This window comes from Corvus moneduloides, chromosome 7 (genome assembly GCF_009650955.1).
Source record: "Corvus moneduloides isolate bCorMon1 chromosome 7, bCorMon1.pri, whole genome shotgun sequence".
In the NCBI taxonomy this organism is placed as follows: domain Eukaryota; kingdom Metazoa; phylum Chordata; class Aves; order Passeriformes; family Corvidae; genus Corvus; species Corvus moneduloides.
In genome coordinates, this window is record NC_045482.1 from 185,881 (window position 1) to 206,406 (window position 20,526).

The 20,526-nt window shown below is 56.8% G+C and overlaps 1 protein-coding gene across 37 annotated transcripts in view; it reads right to left on the minus strand.

Moving 5' to 3' along the window:
* The window catches only part of PCBP3 (poly(rC) binding protein 3), a 55,003-nt gene extending 34,729 nt beyond the window's left edge, over nt 1–20,274 (minus strand). For 2 of the 37 annotated variants that reach the window (XM_032114946.1, XM_032114947.1), the window contains exons 1-4: nt 19,880–20,274; nt 16,069–16,159; nt 10,194–10,268; nt 8,935–9,040 (exon numbers count right to left, since the gene is read on the minus strand). In XM_032114946.1, coding sequence (XP_031970837.1) covers nt 8,935–9,040; nt 10,194–10,268; nt 16,069–16,159; nt 19,880–19,961 — 354 coding nt within the window. In that variant the 5' untranslated portion in view covers nt 19,962–20,274. Of the gene's footprint in view, nt 1–4,530; nt 4,622–7,108; nt 7,214–8,929; nt 9,041–10,193; nt 10,269–16,068; nt 16,160–19,106; nt 19,212–19,879 lie in introns of those variants that run through there. The other 35 variants (XM_032114942.1, XM_032114944.1, XM_032114961.1 and 32 more) reach the window with 25 other exon arrangements.
* Nucleotides 20,275–20,526: the final 252 nt, after the last annotated feature.

The following is a 20,526-nucleotide window of genomic DNA, read 5'->3' on the forward strand; positions in this document are numbered from 1 at the left end:
CTCTGGAGTGAGGGGCTTAAGCTGCACTGAAGAAGATCCAGAAAAAGAGCTTCTCCACAGTCATGCCATGCTGCCAGTTATCCTTGTTCAAATCTTCCAAACATTCACGTACTGGCAAATAAAGCTCATCTCCGTTCGACAGCCACACTTACAGCCTTGACGCTGAGCCCAATGCCCCCAGTTCAGGCATTTTCCCCTCAGCCAAAGGCCAAGGAATGGAAGCCAGGAGGTGCCACCTCACAGCAGGAGATGCCTCCACAGATGCCACAGGGATGCTTTGCCCGGGTCCTGCATTAGCCCCAAAGGATCCATATCCTGCCCCAAAGGAGCCAGCACAGTTGGAAACACAACCCAAGGCATGAGACAGTCAAATATCAGCCCCCTAAGTGCCAGATTTTAGATGCCATTTCTCAGGGGAAGCCAAAGGGCTCCCCAAAAAGATGCTCATGGCCACAGACCCATGCTGGATGCTCACAGAGAAGGAGAGACCACAGGGAGGTGTGTGGGCCTCCAGGGACAAGCAGCCTGTCCTCCAGCATTCTGGAAATGAGAGGCACAGCACTGAAAAGAGCTCCAGGCACATTCCCAACATCCTTGGCAGCTGGGGGGACAGCTGAGAGGAGAACCCCTCCAGGGACTTGAGAAAGCAGAAAGCGCCCACCTTCCAGTGCACCCTCCGAAACAGATGAGATGCAACCAGGAGCGTCTCTCCACAGTGCCCAGCAGCAGTCATCCCACGCCCCTCCTCGTTCCCCTCCTCCTCCAGAGCCTGCTGGCTGCCCTGGCTTTAATCCCACAAGCAGCATCATCCCAATAATTTCCCTCCATTTTCAATCTACTTCCCTCCATTTTCAATCCACTGATCTGGGGGCAGTCCACAAATCCCTTCATCCTGAGAACGAAGCAATCTACTGCTTCATCTCATCCCCATCTCCATTTCTCTAATCCCTGGAAACAGGGACGAGGTTTGGAGCACATGGGCTGCCCTGGAGGGGTCTGTCCAGGCGCTGCTGGACAGAAGGATGGGGGGCTGGGGCTGCTCTCGTGAATGCCACCCAACTTCTCAAAGCACCTGGGGCAGGTCCTAGCCCCTCCTGATCCAGGGATGAAGGAACAGGTCTTCCCACTTCCCCACAGCTGCCATGCTGGGGACGGAAGGGACAGATTAGGTACAGCACAGAAAACACGTGGGGACCAAGCAAGGGTGACTGGGAGAGTCACAACAACCCTGGTCCCATCAATCCCAGTCGGATCCAGCGCTCTTTGTCCACAAGCCCAAACCCATGGCTTTCACCCTGGCCATAGATGCTCTTTGATGATCAGAGGCATGGGAAGGGAGACTCTAGTCTCTGCCTGCCCTGGAGAAGCATCCTGGCACCCCAAGGGGATCGGTGGGGATGCAGACTGACCCATCCCTCCCTTGCCAAGCACCCCCTGGTGCGGGGCCGGAGGAGGCGGGGGGGATCCCCTGCCGATAGCCACCACGGGGCCGTGTCCCGCCTGGCACCGTCCCCAGCCCAGGAGGATGCCGGGGGTGTGTGGCAGGGCTGTGTGGTGGCCGTGCCGGGCTGCACTGTCCCCATCCCGCGCGGTGCTGGCTCTCCCGGCTCCGGTGGCGAGGAGCAGGACGGGGGCCCTGGGCAGCCGGGGGTGGATCGCCGGCGCGCTGCGCTCAGACCCTGACAGCAGGCTCCAAAACTGTCACTCCCTATCTGTTTTCACTTCAGCTAAACCTCAGCCCCGATTAGAATCAAGGAGAGCCGCCTCTCCTCTCCCCTTCTCCCCGTGGTAGGTCCTCTGTAACCTCGGGTCTCAACGCTGCGCCAAACCCCAGCCCGGGAATGGGTGAACTGGTTCCCCTGGGAACTGGGGCTGCCGGAGACGGGGTCACAGCTGCCCCTGTCCCCAAACCTGGCCCTGGCAGCGAGGGCACAGCCACCACACTGGTTGCATCCCTGCGGGGCTGTGGGTCTCTGTCAAAATCCGTGGGGGATGCGCCACTGATATCACAACCTGCCTCTGCCATGGGTGGTATCCAGCTCCAAAGCTGCATCCACGGAGTGGAGGGGGTTTGGTGGCACCCACTGCCCGCTGCCAGCTCACTTAGCAAACCCAAATTAAATGTATAAATTAAACCAGATCCGTGGGGGTGTGTGCGTGCGATCACAGCACCGGGATGGATGTGTTCAGCGGGAAGCTGGGAAAAAGCTCAGTGGATGGAGCCAGCCCTCACCGACTGGGGAAGCCTTCAAATTCCCTTCCCAACTCAGCTGGCCAAAAAGCAGCCGCAGAGAACCGGCAGACTCCCGTCATGGGGGCTGTTACCCATCCTCACGCTGCAGGGCTGGAGGGCAGAGGTGTCACCCTGCGGGTTTGGGGACCATTCCCTGCTCTCCAAAGGCACACACAGGCTGGAGCCGGGGCTCCCAGTGCTCCGCCACCACTGGGATCGAGCTCATCCCAGCGTGCCAGGCGTGTGCCCCCCCCGGCACGGGCAGCCACGCCGCCGGCAAGGTGCCCCCTCCGCCTGCTCCACAGCAAACACCCATTTTCCAAGAGGGTGCCTGGAAAAAACAATTGATCCCCTGAGAAAAGCAATCCTGGGACCACCAAAGCAGCATCGCTGGCTGGTACCCAGGGGAGCGTCCCTCGAGGTGGGGGGTGAGCAGCTCCCTGTGCCCCCCTGGCCCACCCCAAAAGGGAGATGGCCACCACCGAGGGGGTTTGGTCCATCCACACCGATCCTGACAGCATTCCTCCTCTCTACTGCCATTTTGAAGGCATTAAAATAATGTTGGAAGCACTTATAAAGAGATTTTTCCCTCCGCCTTGAGCAGCAGCCTTTTGTCCCCACCTCAAAATGACCATTTTTCTTTGGAGGAATAAATGTCCTCTTAATTCAGCAAGATTAAAAGAACATTTCCTACAGTTATTTCCCAAGAAGAAAAATTTGCTTTTGTGTCTGAGAACGCTGAAAATATTTATATATAAATGAATCCCTAAAAGAAAGGGGGAAGTCTGAGATTAAGAGCTTTGCAAATATTACTGAGTTATCCTGGAATTCTGTATTAAGAGCAAAATCCCAGCTATTAGGAAAGAATGCCGGGGTTTTTTCTTTAATTCAGGGTTGGGTTTCTGTATCAAAATGCAGCCCAGCATCTGTCCTTGCAGCTGTCAAAACAAAGGTCAATCATTTTACAGAACCTTAAACACAACGTCCTTGAGCCACTGTTTCTGGTTTATTTTTAAGTCGGACATGACTTCCAATTAATAAAATCAGACTGTCTAAGATGGTCCACATTCAAATTACATTATCCCAGAAAACTCAGATTTCGAGAAAAACATATCCAAGAATATTTTCCCTTTATAGGACGGAGATGATATTTTGAGATTCGTTTCAACAGCTTTTAGGTCCTCTACAACCTTGGCCACTAATATTTCACTTTTCTACTTATAAAGTGATGATGAAATCAAGAAAAATGCAACAGAAACATGATGGCATCAGGAAGAATTTCAACACTCTGAGGAAAACGGGTATCTGAGGGCAAGCAGAAAACAAAGCGAGCATCATAATAGAAGGGATTCCTCTCTCCAAATCAAATTTCCCCGGCAAAAGGAAAAAAAATGAAGGCAAATAGGATGGAATTAAATAATAAAAATATTTACAACATTAAAAATTAATGGACGTGGAATGGAATTAGAAATATTTTTTTTTAAGCTACTGGAAATAGAATGGAATTTGAAATAAAAATGTTAAAAATCTGGAAATACAGTGGAACTAAAAAATACTTAAAAAAACCCAAAACAAAATAACCGAAGGTAAAAATCAGATGAATCAGGGCTGGGGGCTTTATTATGCTGCCACACTAAGACATGACTAACATCTCTGTTATTTTAGTATCCGTTTCTTGAAGGCAATTCCATGTGTGCCATTCCCACCCAAGCGCACACGCAGCTGACACTGTCCAAAGCCTGAGCTGTGAATCACGGAATTTAGGAATAGCTGCATATTCTGGTTAAGGAGGAGATGGACGCTTCCCTACCCAGGGAGACAATCTTTGGCACTGGCTGGCGGGCAGGGGTAAAATGGAATTTAACTGAAACAAAGCACGCGCTTCGAGAACGCCGATTTTGCAGAACGAATTCGCAGCAAGATTTGTCAAATTTTAACTTGCAAAAAAAATTTTTTTTTTTTTGCAAAAACGAACAAACAAAAATTCGGCAAAATAACTTGCCAACAATATTTTGGAAATATCTCCCAGCAGGTACTCGGGGAGCAGCCGCTAACTTAAGGGAATCCCGCTGCTCGCGCGCCGATGTCTCCCATAATCCCGCCTCACGCTGCCACAGACTTAAATTTCCTCCACAAGAGATTCCTTTAAAACTGCTCCTAAACATTCAAAGCTCCTCCAACCCACACTGGAGCCCAGGACCCGGCTCATTCCAGGACTCTTCCCTGACTTACACTGGTGGGAAAAGTTGCCCGCGGCGGGTGGTCTTCCACCAAGTCAATCTTTTAAATCTCCTTACCTTTCCCAAAGAGCCGCTTTCGTGCCGCTTTGGCGGGAGGGGGATCCAGACAGATGGCCAGTCTTTTCACGTTTGGAAAGGATGAAAAATGCTACAGGAGGGGAAAAAAATCCCAGTGATTTTTTTTTTTTTCTTATTCCGCCGTTCAGCACAGAAGGGCTCCCAACCTCATTGGCCCTGGGAGATCCACCACGTGGCATGGGATGAAGGGCACGTGACCTATTTCCTCCCAAATCCCTGGGTTTGCTGGAAAGGGGGATGCACCCACTGCTGATGTTCTTGTCATTTCATGGGCTTTGATTTATTTATTTATTTTTATTATTTCTTTTTAAAGGCCACTGAGCAAATCTGGATGCCTCGAGGCGATGAGGGCGAACCAGCCAACGCTTCCAACATGAAGGAGAAAGGATCTCTGCACGAGATGAGCTCCGGTGCGCTGCCCGCATGCAGGGGGAAATTTGGGCCCATTTTATAGGGTGCCTGCCCACCCAGTGCAGGGCCAGAGCCTCCAGGAGGGACAGGAGGGCTGTGCTAAACCCTCCATCTCAGAGGCAGCGCACGGTGGGAAGGACTAGGCTGAAGCCCTGCCTGCACGTCCCAGAGCTCAGCTGGCTCCCTGGGGAAAGGGGATGTGTTACAAGTGCTCCATCACCCAAACCAGATGATCTTGTGCCCCCATGTTGCTCCTGACCCCTCCTCAGCTGTTTCCATCCTCTGCTGCCCTCCTGGCTGACACACCAAACAACTGCTCCAAGAGATGACGAGTCTCCTCCTTTGGAGGATGCTGCAACAGCTTTCTGGGAAGCTGCACCAAGGGCAGTGCAGGGAGCGTGGCACACTCCGGGTGGGCACCACCTGCTCCCACCAGCCCGTGGCCATGCCAGGTGTGGCCCAAAGGGTGTTTCAGTGTCCCCCCGCAGACATTCACCCAGCCCAAAATGCAGCACAATTCTGGGGATCCCAAAATGGTCCCCAAGGCCCTGTGGAGCAAGGAAAGCCAAGCCACTGCTCCCAGTATCTGATTTTGACAAGGGGTGTTCCCTTGTCCCAGCTCTGAGCCACCACATCCCAGCTGGCCATGGTCCACAGGACAAGCATCTCCTGTCCTTCCCTCAGCCAGGGCAGGTACCAGCCCATTGGTGTCCAGACATTCAGTTTGGGGAAGGGAAAAGGAATTTTTGGAGCCCCAGACATCCTCACATTTTGTCCATCAAAGTTCAAGCCCAACGGTTGTGCCAGTCGGAAGCTGCATTTTTCTGGCAGCCCAAGTCTCCACCTGGCTGTGCCAACCCTTGGCTGTGCCATCTTTCCATGCTGGGGATACACCTGTTCACCTGAAAGCTCCAGCCAAATCTGCCTCAGGCATCTGCCCCTGGATGTCACTTCTGCAGAGCAGCTGTCCCCAGCCACCCCATCGCCCAAGGGCTCGAGCCCTTCTTATCCAGGGGTGGCACCTAAGGCTCCTTGGAGAACCAGCTCAGCTTGATGAAACAGCTGTGGCCACCTCCAGCCCTTCCTGGCATCACCACCATGTCCCAGCTGCTGGTTCTTCCCCCTCCACGGCTCTGCATAGGGACTGGAAGCATCAGGAGCACAGCCCCTAATTCCAGGTTCTTCCCGAGGCTGGACTGTCTCACCACACTGTTCCCAAAACCACAAGTAAAGCCATAAAAGGCCCCAAACAGCGTAGAAAAGTGCAGGGCTTCACCCAAATCCTCTCCGGATCAGAGGGTCGTGCTCCTCCAGCTACCAGCCAGACCAGGGGTCACTCAATTCCAACAAATTCACATTTGGAGGGAGAAACCTTCCACACTCCAATGCAAACTACGGACACAGCCCAAAGCACCCAGCTCGCCGCTTCCCCCTCCCACGTCTTCTGATGGCCACAAGAGAAGAAACCTGAGCACACTGGGATAGTGGAAGTGGGTTGGGACGAGATGATCTTTAAGGTCCTTTCCAACCCAGGGCATTCCATGATTCTGTGGTTCCACGAACCCCCGCCCCACGTTCCAGCCCCCTCCTCCTTCCCCAGCGAGGCTAAAGCTGGCTCCCCAGTAATCTTCCCAATAATTATATAATAGAGAGGCAGGCGGATAAATCATTTCAGGCTGCTGTGCCAATAGAAAGCAAGCTGGATTAAAAGATCAGAACAAGCAATACTTAGATTAAAATGGTTTGTTATTTTCAGCTGCAGGGAAAAATCTCTGGCTAAAGCACGGAAGACGCGAAGCGAAGGCGCATCATCTTCTTTCACCCCAAACCCCGACCTTTTTACTTATTAGCCAAGACGAGTTCTAAGTTTCCAACCTCAGTCCAGGTTTTGCTTCCCAACAGGTAAAAAAATGCACTTTGCCAGGTCATATGACATTTTAGCTAAAGATTAAGAGATGCTTCAAGTTGTATTTTGCCCATGTGAAGACAGCAGAACCCTTAAACCAGGAAAACCAGCGCATGGCTCAGCAGATAACGTCACTGCCTGTGACAAATGTGGCTCCTGGCACGATGGGCACCAACCCCTTTGCCTTGTCCCGTGCCTCCCCGCACCCCCAAGCCGCTGGCAGGCGGATGCCAGGCTTACCGGCAGCACAGAGGTGGCAGTGGCAGCTGGGAGAAGCCCATCAGACAGCGGGACAGCTCTCTGCAGGGACCTATATGTTGTCCCCCTGGCCCCCAGCAAGGTCGGCGGCCCCGGGTGCTACGCTCTGACTGATGGCTTTGGAAGGGCGTGAAGGGGAGGCAGGAAAAAAAGGGGGAGAGAGGGAGCTGGCACTGGGGGCCGAGCTCTCCGCAGGGCATGGCGCTCATCAGCCCAGCCCGGATCGATGGGCGAGCTCTGCTCGTTCACCTTCAAGTTCAGATTGAGCAGAAGGGTCAAACTGGGAAATGGTTTGGCACTGGCGGGCGCGTCCCCATCCCCACCCTGCAGCCTCATGTCACAGCTGTTTCCCTTGCTGGAATGGAAAATCCCCACCCCACAGCATCTCCAGAACCAGCATTCCCACCTGAGCACATTGCTAACCCTGTAGAATCTCCATCCATCTTCCAGCATCAGCAGTGACCACTCATCCCATCACCTGGACGGGAGATGGAGCAGCAGCAGTTTTTCCAGTGTAAAGCCCCTCAGAACATCCTGAGTTGGAAGGGATCCACCAGGATCATTGAGTCCAACTCCTGGCCCTACCGCCAGCATCCCACCTTGTGTTCTTCCAGGTATCTTGCAGTTTTTCTATTAAAAAGTCACAGTGCCACACAACTGGGATCAGCCTTGAGGTCCGAGGGTGGAATCCCACAGGGCAAGAGCTCCAAGACACAGCCTTGAGGAGGGCTTGGACAGAGACAGGCACCAGGCTCCTCTCCCTCCTGTGGATGTGGGAGAGGGGCTGGGACACACAGCTGGGAGAAGGGATGGGGTGGTGGACAGGGAGCATGAGAAGGCAGAAAAATTATGTCAGAGACCTTCCTGAAGGGAGGAAGGTGGGACCTGTGGGATGTCATGATGTTCACCCAAATGATGCCTTAACAACCCATTATTGCAGAAAAGCGTCTTCACTAAAGCCAGAGAATAAAACGCCCTCGCTGGACAGGTGATGGCAGAAACCTCGGACCAGACACAACCAGGACCCACCACATCACCAGAGGCCATGGATAAACCTCCTCACAGGTTTTTTTTGCAAGTTCTCCCCTCGCTGCACCTGACTGGGTCACATGCAGCTCCCCTGGGAAACCTCCATCCCCCTATCCAAAGCACACCCTCATGTCGCAGGCGCAGGCTGTTTGCTCTGGCCGGTATCTCCCAGCATTTTCCGTGCAGAAAACGGGGATAAGTGACACTTCTAAAAGGAATAGGAGAAAAGAGAAATGGGTTTGTCTGTCGCTACAACATTTCTGCTTTATGGAGCTGTCTTCTCCCTCGGAGACACGTGTCCTCCTCTCCACTAATGGAAAACGTTGCCCCGCCATCCATTCGTGCCAGTCAATGCCTGGGACAACACGATGGCCTGGGGCCACTGTGGATCTATTTTAGTCACAAAAGCAGAGTGGCTGATGAAAATCACCCCGTCTCTGCACTTCCCAGCTCAGCTCTTCCGCTGGTTTTAATGGAATGGCCAGCGTGGCAGAAAGCAGGCGGCGAGGGCAGAGACGGCGGAATGCGGGACATGCACGGATGCAGGAGAGAGGCCCCAGCACCCTCCCTGCAGGTGTTTTACAGCCTAAGGCACCTGCAAAGACTCCCCCTCCCAGGATTTGCCCAGAGGAGCTCTGGCTGCCCCACCCCTGGAAGTGTTCGAGGCCAGGTTGGATGGGGCCTGTGGAAGGTGTGCCTGTGGAACAAGGTGAGCTTTAAGGTCCCTTCCAATGTGAACCATTCTGGGATTGTATGACCTGGAAAGGACCTTACCTTACCCTGCAGGATGGCCTCGAGCTCCAGAGTGATTCCTGGGAGGGTCTGGCTGGACCAGAAAAGGGCATGCTGAGCATGGGGGGGAACCCAGCAGTCCACGGCACGAGCCTGCAGAGCAGGACATGGCAGAGGTTAAGGCAAGGCACAGAGGAAAGACCAAAGCTGCTGCTTAATGTGAAGCTCAGAGAGAAATAAAACACAGACTGAGGTGGGGGTCAGGGGAAAATGATCAGGAGCATCACCTCCAGGGTGTGTTTGGGGTAGGCAAGCATTACTTATATTTTTTCTCTACATTGCAAACAGGTTTGGGCAGATCCTCAGCATCCACCGACCACAGGAAATCACCCTGTGGGGAGGGGATCCCTGGGATGGCAGAGAGACCCCCCCAGGTGACCACGGCCCAGCGGCCCTCCTCTGTGGTCACCTGCCTGTGGTCCTGCCCAGCTGTGGAGCCAGGGGTCTGCTTCCTGCAGAAATCCAAGGGTGATGGAAAGCACCCAGCACGTTTCAGCGCCGTGGGTGCCGGCTGCACTTCTGCTGCTGCTCCCAATCAGTTAACTGGGGCATGCACTACCCGTCAATACAATCAATGGAGCAGCCTCAGCTGCTAATAAACCAAGTGCCAGGGGGCAGGAGAGCCTCTCCACCGCCCAAAACGTTCCCTGGGCAGCAGGGGGGGTGAGTTGCAGACCCCTTGCTTGGAGCTGGTGCTGCTCTTCATGTGCTGGGGCACCTTGTGTGTTAACAGGGAAAACCTTCCTCTTCCCAGTGACTCAGCAGCCTCCGTGCTCATCCCCAGTGACCTGGGCACTTCCCTGCTGTGGGAAGGAGCCTGTCAGTGGGAGGGGAGCCCGTGGGACCTCCTGAGGTCAGTCTTCAGTCCTGCTGATGCTCACAGCAGCGTCAGCACTAAGATCAGAGGGGGTTGCCCCGGGCTTTATCCCTTTGGAGGTTGAAAACCTCCAAGGATGGAGCATACACAGCCTCTCTCAGCAACCAGCTGTCCTCAGAATTTAGGTTTCTTCCCTCAATAGGTCTCTCCATGTCCGCCAAGGTAGCAGCTGCAGCCCCAGCTGCTGTCACCTGCAAGTAGCACAGGTCCCAGGATGGACCCTGAGGGAATTCCCTCCTCTCCACTGAGCCTACACAAGCCAGATGAATTTTAGATCCCAGCAACTGCTGCAATGGTGACATCCTGTCCCGTGGGCGCTGGCCAAAACTAAAAAGTTGGAAAGGATGGAAGCCCCAAACTGTGACTCACCGTTGGAGGTCCCGCAGGGACAGGTCGGGGACCCTGTGGAGCTGGGGGTCAGCAGTGCAGGAGGCAGGGAAGGATCTGGAATACAGCACATCTCAGCGCCCTGAGGAGCCCAGGCAGCCCCCCCACCCAGAACCCACAAGAGCATCCTCCCAGCACTGCTGCCATGGTCAAGGGCAGCACAGGGAACAGGGAAGCACAGGGGCAAATTGGAGGAGTCCTGGGTAATTGCTTTGTTCCAATCAGTACAAACTGCTGGTCACTGATTCCAGGACTGATAAAAAGAAGGGAAAATCCTCATCATGGCACCAGTTTCATCAACATACCCATGAAAAGGGAGCTCAGGCAAGGATTTAGGAAACTGGAAGGACAAGGGGTTGCAAAGAAACCCCAATCCTTCTTCCCAGAGCCAGTGTGGGCACAAATCAACAACCCACACCCCACAAATTCAAGGGGGAAGAGATTTGTACTCGTCTTCCAGGTCCTAGGTTTCAGTTTATCCCAAGGCAAGGCTTAGCATCCAGGGAACGCAGCATTAAGGAATTTGTTAGCAGTTTTCTTAATCAAAAATGGGTCCATCTCTCAGCAGCTCTGCTCCCTGTTGTGTCCCACCCTTTCCCCCACCAAGCTGCAGGTGAGGTCCCAGCCCTGACCCCTGTAGCAGGCACCGGTGCACACCCACGAGGTGCTCTCTGCCATCAGGTCACCTCCAGTGAAGTGTCTTAAAGGCATCATGAGATGCACAAGCAACATTTGGGCTGCAGGGGGACTATCACCCTTGCCATCATCTCCCAAATCCTCTCTCCAGCACAGCCAAAGCCCCTGCACCTCGTGGCTGCCCTGACAGTACAAGCAAAGGAGTCAATTACACTTTTTTCCTGCTTGTTCTCTCCAGTGAAGCATGCACTGGTGCCAGGAGAGGCACCAGTAAGCTTCTCCCACCAAAAGCTTTCCACCTCCTGATCCGTGGCAGGGGAGAGCACGGCTCCATCCCTGCGTGGCCAGCTCGCCTGCCAGCTCTCACGGACTACGTCCCATCTGGAAATTTGGTCAGGAATGCTCACAAGGATCGGGATGCTGAAGGAGTCATTTCTGAACAGCAGAGTACCCAGATCCCAGCAAAATCCCACCTACTGCTCCCACATAAAAGCACCTGAGGATGCAAGGAATTCCAACGCAGCGATGTGGCCAATCCCAAAAATCAGCCTCTGGAGACTATGGCACTTCACTGCCCTTAACTCATCCCAGTGAGGCCACAGGGATCCAGGGGCTCAGCAGCACCCGCAGCTCGATGGCCCCACCACGCTGGAGCCCTCGGCCACCTCGTTCCAGGGACTCAGAATTTAGTCTGGGATGGGAATGGAGGAAACACAAAGATATGGACAAAGCTGGTCCAAAGAGGGGCCATCAGCAGGATGCCAAGGGGAAGGAGCTGAGCGTGGCTCCAAGGGGAGCTGACGGTACTTCCATGTGGGAGCAGGTCCCGTGCCTGGTCCCACAGGGCTGTGAAAACTCCCTGCTTTTGCTCAGGCAGTGTAGGATGCCCTATCCTACCATCCCAAATACCATATCCCCCACTCCATACCACTCCCCTTTCCTGAAAAAACCAAAGCCTGCTCCAACACCCATCTTGCCTCTCCTGCAAACTCAGGACTTCAGCTTCCCCTCACTGGAGAGTCCTTGGCTGTTTGCACCCATCAGGAACTTTCCTTGGGATGTTTGGGACCGTGGGGAACCTGTGTGAGGTCCAAGCTCTGCAGAGAGCATGGAGAGCTTGGAGAGGTCCTCTGGCTTTTCTGTGACCCTCCAGGGAAAATTCAAGGTCTTTTGGAAGACAGGCTGTGCAGTGGTGAGGAATGGATGGGATGGGAAGGGCTGGGATGAGATGGGATGGAATGAGGTGAGGTGAGATGGGAATGGGGTGGGATGGGAATGGCTGGGATGGGATGAGACAGGATATGATAGGATGGGGCAGGATAGGATGGGATGGAACGAGATGAGGTGGGGATGGGATGGGATGGGGATGTTCTCCCACCACACCACCAACCCCTGATCCGCAGTACACCCCACAGACGGGAGTATCAGTGACATGGCTCCATCTGCATTGTCCCCCGAGGCTGCCAGCCCCCTCTGTGTGGGAGGGAACTCCCCTTCCCTCCAGTGGGGATGCAGCAGCCCCTCCATCTCCATGTTCCAGGGATGTCGGTGCTGCCGCTCCCCATGCGGGGAGAGAGGGATCCTCCCCTGACCTGTGTTCCCATCATCCGCCTGCCCGGGTGTTCTCTGCAGACAAGGCAACGATTTTAATGTCCCAGTGAACAAGCTGTCGGGATGCATCAGCCTCAAAGGGCAGCCTTCAGAGCTGCCTTCTCCTCCCGGGTGCTGCCTGGGCAAGAAAACCAATTCCAGCTCCGTGCGCACACGCGCGCCTCACCGGTGCCTGTGATTTTCCAGCCTTTTCACGAAAAATCCTCGCAAACCCTGCTGGTGAGGAGGGGGAGGCAGCGGGCCCGGGCCGGGGGTCGCAGGGGAGGCGCCGTGGACCGGCAGAGGGGCAGCCCCGCGGGCAGAGCCCGGTGATGTGATGGGACCTGAGCGCTTCGGAGCCGTCAGGAGCCCGGGCAGAGATGAGCTGAGAAAAGCTGTGAGCAGAGCTGACATCTGCCCCCTGGGTGGGTACCTAATGAGCAGAGACATTGTCCATTTGCGGAGACGAGGGAAAGTTAAAAGATTTCCGAGCTGACACCTGGCAACCTCCACCGGCGTTCCCGGGCAAACAGCAAGGGAAGGAGAACGGGAATGGGGGACTGGAACCGGTCGCTCCCGGGCTCCGCAGGGGTGGGTGAGCTGGAGGGTCGCGGCGTTGGCATCTCAGCAGCTCATCCACGCTGCCCAAATCCCCCCTGCTTGTGATTTCCTGCCACGTTAGAAGAGAAGCTGGTGCTTTCTGGGAGCTGGGGGGGCCTGGCAGGGTCCCATGCGGCTCCATACCCTACGAGAAGGCAGCGGCATGGCGAGGAGCACATCCCCAGCTCCAGCAGCACACCAGAGCTGCCCTGGGCTGGGATCTGGGCACGGGTAAAGGCTCCTGTGCCCCGTGGCCTCCACATTCCAGGAGCATCCCAGGATGGCACTCAGCCCCCAGCACCACCCAGCAGGCCCCCCCACGCTTCCACAAACCTAGTTCAGTCAGTCCCTATAAATCCAGCCTCCCTAAGCCCACTTGTCACAAGCTCTTCCCCAGCTCACCTCCAGCCTCCTCGCTACCCACCACCTTCCACTGGTGACAAGACAGGAGCGATGGAGCAGCAGAAGGGAGAGCCCTGTGTCACCCCTATCTATCGCCTCCCCGTTTTCCCCTCGGGAAAACCTGGCTCTAAAAGTACCTGTGAGCCAGCAAACACCCCCACTGCCCCCCCCAAATCCCTGGCAGCGTGATGCTCTTCTCCCCACCTGCCTGCCTGCTTTCCCAAAGGCTGAGTGGATTTATGGGGAAATCATCTCGCTGCAACTATCCTGGCTGAAAGGGGAGATCCTGGAGCATCCTCCAGGCTTTCCACCAGCATAAAAAGCAGCTTAAAAGCACTGACGTTACTCCACACGGTTTTCACCAGCTCCACCAACAAACAATCTTGGGTCTAAACCCCATTACAAGCACGACTTTCACCTGCCTAGCTCCAGGGATTTTTGCTCCTTTCCAACAGATATAGCCAGAAACGCCCAAAAGAAGGGTGCAAGCCCTTTCCTGGGATGCCTGGGAGTGCAAACAGCAGCTGGGCTCAGGCTGCTCCTCCCTGGCACCCGCTGACCTGCTGAGCTCGAGCAGATGGAGCAGCCACAAATCCCCCCGTAAGCCAGGGAAGGGACTAATCTCCTAGAGGACAAATCGGTTGGCGAGGGGGGGAAGCTCAACATTCCACCTTTTCCTCCCTCCTCCGACAAACCCAGCAGCATCCAGCATACCCAGAAGGAGCCCAGCATCCCCGAGGGTGGAGGAGGCACCAGGAGTTTGGGTACCTGGTGGAGACCTGGTCTGGGGACAAGCAGACATTTAGGTCATGGCAAGCTAAGCCTTACATGCCCTGTGCAAGGAGACACAGCAGCTGGTGTCTCTGTGGGGAAAACCACATCTGGTGAGCTCTTAAAACTTCCAAAGTACTCCCCAGCCATGAAGGGCTGAGGCTTGTTCAAGACTGAGAGGTCCTTGGTGGGCGTAGGAAGCTGGAGGAGCAGCCACTGGGATGAGGTGGAGCACCCACAGTGGAATCCCTGGTCCTTCCTCACTGTTGGAGGAGGATTAGGTCCACTGGAGTGGGTTAGTCCAGGTCCCAGGATGGGATCTGGAGAGCCAAACACTCTCTCCAAAACACAGACATCCCCAGAAGGATTTGGGAATGACAACGTGCCGATGTCAAAGCAATCATGGGGCTGGCGCCGAGCCCCACAGCAGATCCCACCAGGGACATCACCCCCGGCCACGCTCACCCCGTGTCCCTCAGAAAGGTGTTTCTGTCCAAAGGACCCTAAACCAGAGGTCAGCCCAAGGACACAGCCTGGTCCTGCTCCCAGGGCCATGCACAAGCAGCCAACCCTCTTCAACTCATTCTCCTCCTGCTCCAGAGCCCACGGAGAGCATGGAGGTCACCAAATTTTGTGCCACCCTTCATTCTTCTGGGTTGTGTTTTTTTATCCTCTCCTCCTTTCTTTCTTGTGTCCCCTCTTCCCTCACTTCAGGGCTGGAAAACTCCTCCTGTGTGCTCACAAGGGACAAATGTCTCGCCAGGTATCGTCAGCCCTGCTCAGAAAACTCCGAGGTGGGCGAGCTGATGAGGACAGACACGAGAGCGCTCAGAAACGCTTGGGAGGAGGAGGCTGCAGCCCAGGGAGAGGATGGGAAGGGCACAGGCTGGGATGCATGGCATCTGGGTTTGGATGGCACCCTGCACCTCGGATGGAGGAGCGTGGACGGTCAGCAGAGCCTGGGGAAGCCCTGACGAGGTGTAACACCCACCAGCGTGGCACAGCATCAGTGCCACCTCTCTGGGGAACCATATCCCACTGCACATCCCAGGGAATGGCCTGGGACAGAGGGTGAGACACTGAGTGTCTCTGGGGACCGTGGCCACTCAAGCTATGCAGTCAGAACAGACAACTTCAGATCCCTCACTCATCCATCCCCATGCCCCAGAGGGGAGATCCGGGGAAAATCCCAAAATTTTCCAGAGGGAACCCCAGAAAAACCTGTTTTCCAGGTGGGAAAACTGAGTCACAAAGGAAATCACCACGGACAGGCTTGCCTGCCCCATGGAGCCACACTGTCCCAGCGAAGGGCTTCATTTCCCAGATACCCTGGGCTCATGTTATCATGCCCTGCCTTCCTGTCATCAGTCCAATAAAAGCCTTTAAATAGGGAATAGTTTCCATATTTTAAGGAAAGCTTAGAGGCATACAGCAAGTGAGCATCTCTGGAGGTCTCTGGTCCAGCTCCCACCCCGAGCAGGGTCACTCCAGAGATGGATTAGGCTGCCTGGCACGAAATAATTCCACCCTGGAACCTCAAAACTCTTTCCAAGCTCTCAATTTTCTGCCTGCACACAAGGAGATGTTCCCTGGATGCCAGCACCAAAAAGCCTCATTTTTAGCCTTTCCAGAGCACAAATCACAGATCACCACCTGGATAGAAGGGGACAGCTCCATGGTGGTGCCCACAGTGATGATGTCCCCATGCCCATGGTTGTGACCCCATGCCCACAGCAGTGTCCAGCCCAGAATGGCCACCAGTCTGTGTGACCTGTGCCAGGGGGGGACATGCCACCATCAGGCCAAGGGTCCCCTGGGCAGCCCCAGGCCTGTGGTGGGGCCATTCCCACCTCCTCACCTCTGGAGTGGGTTCCGGGCGCAGCACAACGTGCAGGCACATCTGGCAGCGTGGGGAGGGTGGAGCTGCAGCTGGATGGGCGGCTCTTTCCCTGCGGAATAAAGGGATCAGGGTCAGTTACGGGGCAAAAGCATCCTCCAAGCAAGGCGTCCCCCACAGCAGGTCCCTGTCCTGGGGACACCTGCACAAGCGTTTGAAGCCAGGCCAAAGATGCCACCACCCCAATTCCCTCAGGACAAGCAAGTCCCAGAGGAAGCTTGTCCCAACCCAGCTGACCAGAGTCCTCTAAGGCACAACCAGAGCCCTCCAGGGTGCTTGGATTTTCAGGAAATCATCACCTTGTGCTGGGAAAGTAGGGACAAGGGGGTTTGCTCCTTGGTGGCGGGGATGCATGAGTCATCCTCCAGCCTGATGCCCTTGAAACAGAGCCAAAAAAGCTTTTACCCAAAGTAGCCAGCAATAGGATATGGGAGCTGGAGCTCCAGGATTAACCCTTTCCCGGCAGAAGCTGGCTGGCTGCCCTCCCATGCAGATCCTTTCTCCTCCTCTGCTCACTGCTGGGTTTTCCCACTGTGTGCACCCACCAGCTTGGTGGGCACGATGCCAACACTGCCCTGGCAAGGGCAGGGAGAGGGACATGCCATGAGACCCCAGTGATGGGCTGCTACCGGACCAAATGGGGTTGGAAACGCAGGCCCCCCACGTGGGGAACAGCATTTCTCTCCCACATGTCCCACCACAAAGCCTGCCCAGAAAACAGGACAATGTTTGGGGTCCACCAAAGGGAAAACACAACTCAAAAAAATAAGGTGGAAAATGTAAAGCTCTTTGTTTCGCTCTTTTGGGGGGAAAGCTCTTGATTCCTATTCTCCTGAGTCCTTGTTTCATTTAGGAACCCACCATCCATCCATAGCTCCCATGGGATCCCCACTGATCGGTGTGCCAAGACTTGATGGACTTTCCCCAAAACAGGGGGAACCAGCCTGCTGGAAAATCCCATATTCCCTCCTTGACAGAAAACAGCCCCTTGGGGACAGGTGGGAATTCCTGTGTTAGAAGGAGGTTTTCCTCCCTGCAGGCAGGCAGAGAGGTGCCAGCACCCAGCTTTCCTGCCAAGCTGGTGACAACAGCCCCGTTTCTGCAGTGTGGAAAGGTGGGAGCTTCAACCCATGGCCGTGGCAGTGGGCACGAGCATTACTGAGCTGGGACAGGGCAGGAGGATGGAGGATGATGGTCCTTGCCCAGGGCTGGGAGTGAAGCGCCCACCCAGGGGTGGCTGCAGCACCACAGCCTCACTATGCAGGGCCCCAAAACAAGCCCAGACTCTCCTGGGGCCATCAAAAAGAGAAGGGAAAGGTGCTGGGGGTTATATTGGCACCCACCAACACCATGGCCCCATGGATCCAAGCATCGCTCAACCCACCCCAGCAGTCTGGCAGCAGTTTTGGCACCGGCACGGACCTGCCCTGCGCATTTGAAGTGAGCTCAGACAGGGATTTCCCTCTCACATCCTCCCACAGGCCGCTATGGAGATGCTCCTTGAAAGCATGGGTTAGGTCACGGAGATTCTGAGTGGCTTCCTCACCTCCCGCAGGGCTGTCCATCCCCAGCTGGCTTCCTTACAGTCAGCACTGGGGGCTGCTAAGCGTCCCCTCCACCCTGGGGGATCCCTGTGCCCCTGCCAGCCCACCCAGGGGTGGGTGCAGTGTCCTGGATCTCCCAGCAGGACCACCCGCTCCCTTGTGCTGCATCCCTCAGGATGCACCGGCGCACTCGGCTCTCCCAAGGATGGGCAGCACGAACCACCCAGGCCTGGAAAGGCTGGAAATCCCCCACACCCCCAGCACCAGGGGCACCACGGCCCCGAGCTGCCCCCTCTGCCCTTGCTGCCTGCAGGACTGGGGGCAACCCCCGCAGCAATTCCCGGGGGCCCTGCAGCCGCCGCGTGCGGTGGGGATGCTCTGCGGCGCAGCGCGTGCCGAGGATGCTGCACAGGGCTGGGCTCCTGCACGGAGCCCTCCCCAGGACGGGTCTCACCCACACCCCGGGAGGACTTGCTGAAAGGAGGTGGGCAATAAAACACTGCCCCAGGAGTGAGAGCTGAATAAACTGACCCCTCCTGAGCCCAGGCGATGAGGGGTGCAACCCCAGTAGGGAGCAATCCCAGCACCGGGCACCCTCTGCTCCCTCGAGGAACTGGAGAACCAGCCCAGTGATCAGGTGGGTGCCAGGGGGTTAAAATTAGATGGTCTTCAAGGACCCTTCCAACCCAAATCATTCTGTGATGATTCAGGAAGGACAGAAAAGTCCTGCCTGGGGAAACAGGCTCCCAGGAGAAGATTTACCCAGCTACAGGGGAAGTTTGGAGGCCTGGGACCCCTTTTCTCCTCCCCCCAGCGCTGATGCTGGGGCTGCATTTGCACTGCTTGGTGACCACCACACCTGGAGCACGGGCTCATCATGACCACCAGCCTGACACTCGTGGGACCCCATGGGTGCTGGCACCCAAAAACCAGCAGCCAGGGCTCAGAAACACGCACTACACTGACACCGTGGGACCTCTCGGGATGTTCCCACCCAAAGCCATGCAGCATCCCCGCTGTCACCCATCCCCGTGCACGCTTCTCCCTGCAGTGACGAGGGGGGGGTCGGAAAGCCGCTCCCCTTGGAGACCCCCCCCCGTTGTCCCCAGGTGGGGACAGCACTTTGGGCTTGTTTCAGCACAGCCCGGGAGCCTCCCAAGCCTGGGAGCCGGGGACCGAAAACTGCCAGCAGCCTCGCAGAGCCGCCCAGCCGGGAAGGTGGCAGCGCACGGGGACACCTCCTGGGGACGGGGGGGACACGGGGCCAGGGTCGGTGGGTGCACGCCCTCCGCTCCCTGGAGTGATGCCGCACCGGGAGCCGCCTCGCCCCGACGCTGCCCCACCGCACCCACCCGCGGCCCCGCTCCAGGTGCCGGGGTGCCCCTGCGGGACCGGGAGCTTCGTCCCGGGCCCCCCACGCCCAGAACACACTCCCCAGAGAAGGCAAAGCCCTACCTGTGTCCGGACGGCCGGCCGGCCGGGCGAGGGAGGGCCGGGGCAGGGCTGACTCAGGGGCGGCGGCAGCCGGAGCCGAGCGGGAGCGCCCAGCCCTGCCCGCCGCCCCCCCGGCTCTGCCCGGCCCCCCGACTTCCTGCCCCGGCCCTTCCCGTCCCAGACACAATCCCTGCCTCTGAACCCGCTCCTCCCCTGCCTCAACTCCTTCTCTAGCCCCTGCTCCTGCCCCTGCCCCTCCACTGCCCTCTCCCTAAATACAGCCCCTGCCGCAGCCCCTGGACCTGCTCCTCCCCCGCCCCAGCTCCTGCTCACCACCCCACTCAGTCCCTACTCCTGCCCCCGCCCCTTCACTGCCCTCCCCCTGCTCCTGCCCCCAAACCAGCTCTGCCCCTGCCCTGTGGCGGCTTGGGGGAGTCCGTGGTGACACTGCCCAGGGTGGCACTGCCCCAAGGTGGTGACACTGCCCACGGTGACATTGCCCCAGGGTGCTGCCATTGCCCGGGCACCCAGCCTCACCCCGGACCCACACCCTGCGGAGCTCCTGCACCCAGAGCCGGCCTCATTTAAGGAGGGACCTAAGCCTGACACCATCCTGGCCAGCAGGGATGGGCGGACAGGTCCGGTCCCACCTGCCCGCGGGAGGGACAGAGTGGGGACAGGGAGCTGGCGGACACGTCTGCTGTGGTCTGGCCACCCTCCCCAGGACCACCTGGGGGGCTCAGTGGGGCTGGAAGTCTGTATGGGAATACCCAGGCGGTGCCTAGACCCCTTACAGGCTGGCTTGGGTGGAGCTGGCTCGGGGTGACGGTCCCCGGACGTCTGGGATCCTGCTGCCTCGCTTCCAGGCGGGAACATATAAATATTTCAGCGGAATAGCCGAGCCCTGTCAGCTTGCATCTGCTTCTGGCAGGGTGAGCGCTGGGAAAGGGGGAGGAAAAGCGGGGAGAGAAGATGCCCTCGGAAGATGCGTCATCTCCCGGCAGATGGGGCGCCAGCTCCGGGCCCCGATTCTCGGGGGGCTCCACCTCCTCTACGGATGCTCTTCCACCCGGGAGAAGTGCAGGGCTGCGCTTCAGCCCCTCCTGGTCCTGATGGCCGGACTCGCCCCATGAGCAGCTCCCGGGGGCTGCTGCCAGGCTGGGCGGCGGGATGAGGAGACTCGGGAACTCCGCTTGGAGCACAGCGGGCAACTGTTCGGGACCCTCTGCGATGCGGCACAGCCCGGACTGGAACAAATCCGCCCCCAGGAAACAAACGGGGCGCAGAAATAAACCCAAGCAGCCATGGGTATGATAAATCGGCGGAGGGAGCCAAGGCCACGCAGCCCAGGCCCCGCAGCCCAGAGGCCACGGCAGATGGGCGAGGGACTGACCCCGGCTGAGGGGGGTGGAAAAGGGGGTCCTTGACCCCCGCCGCTGCC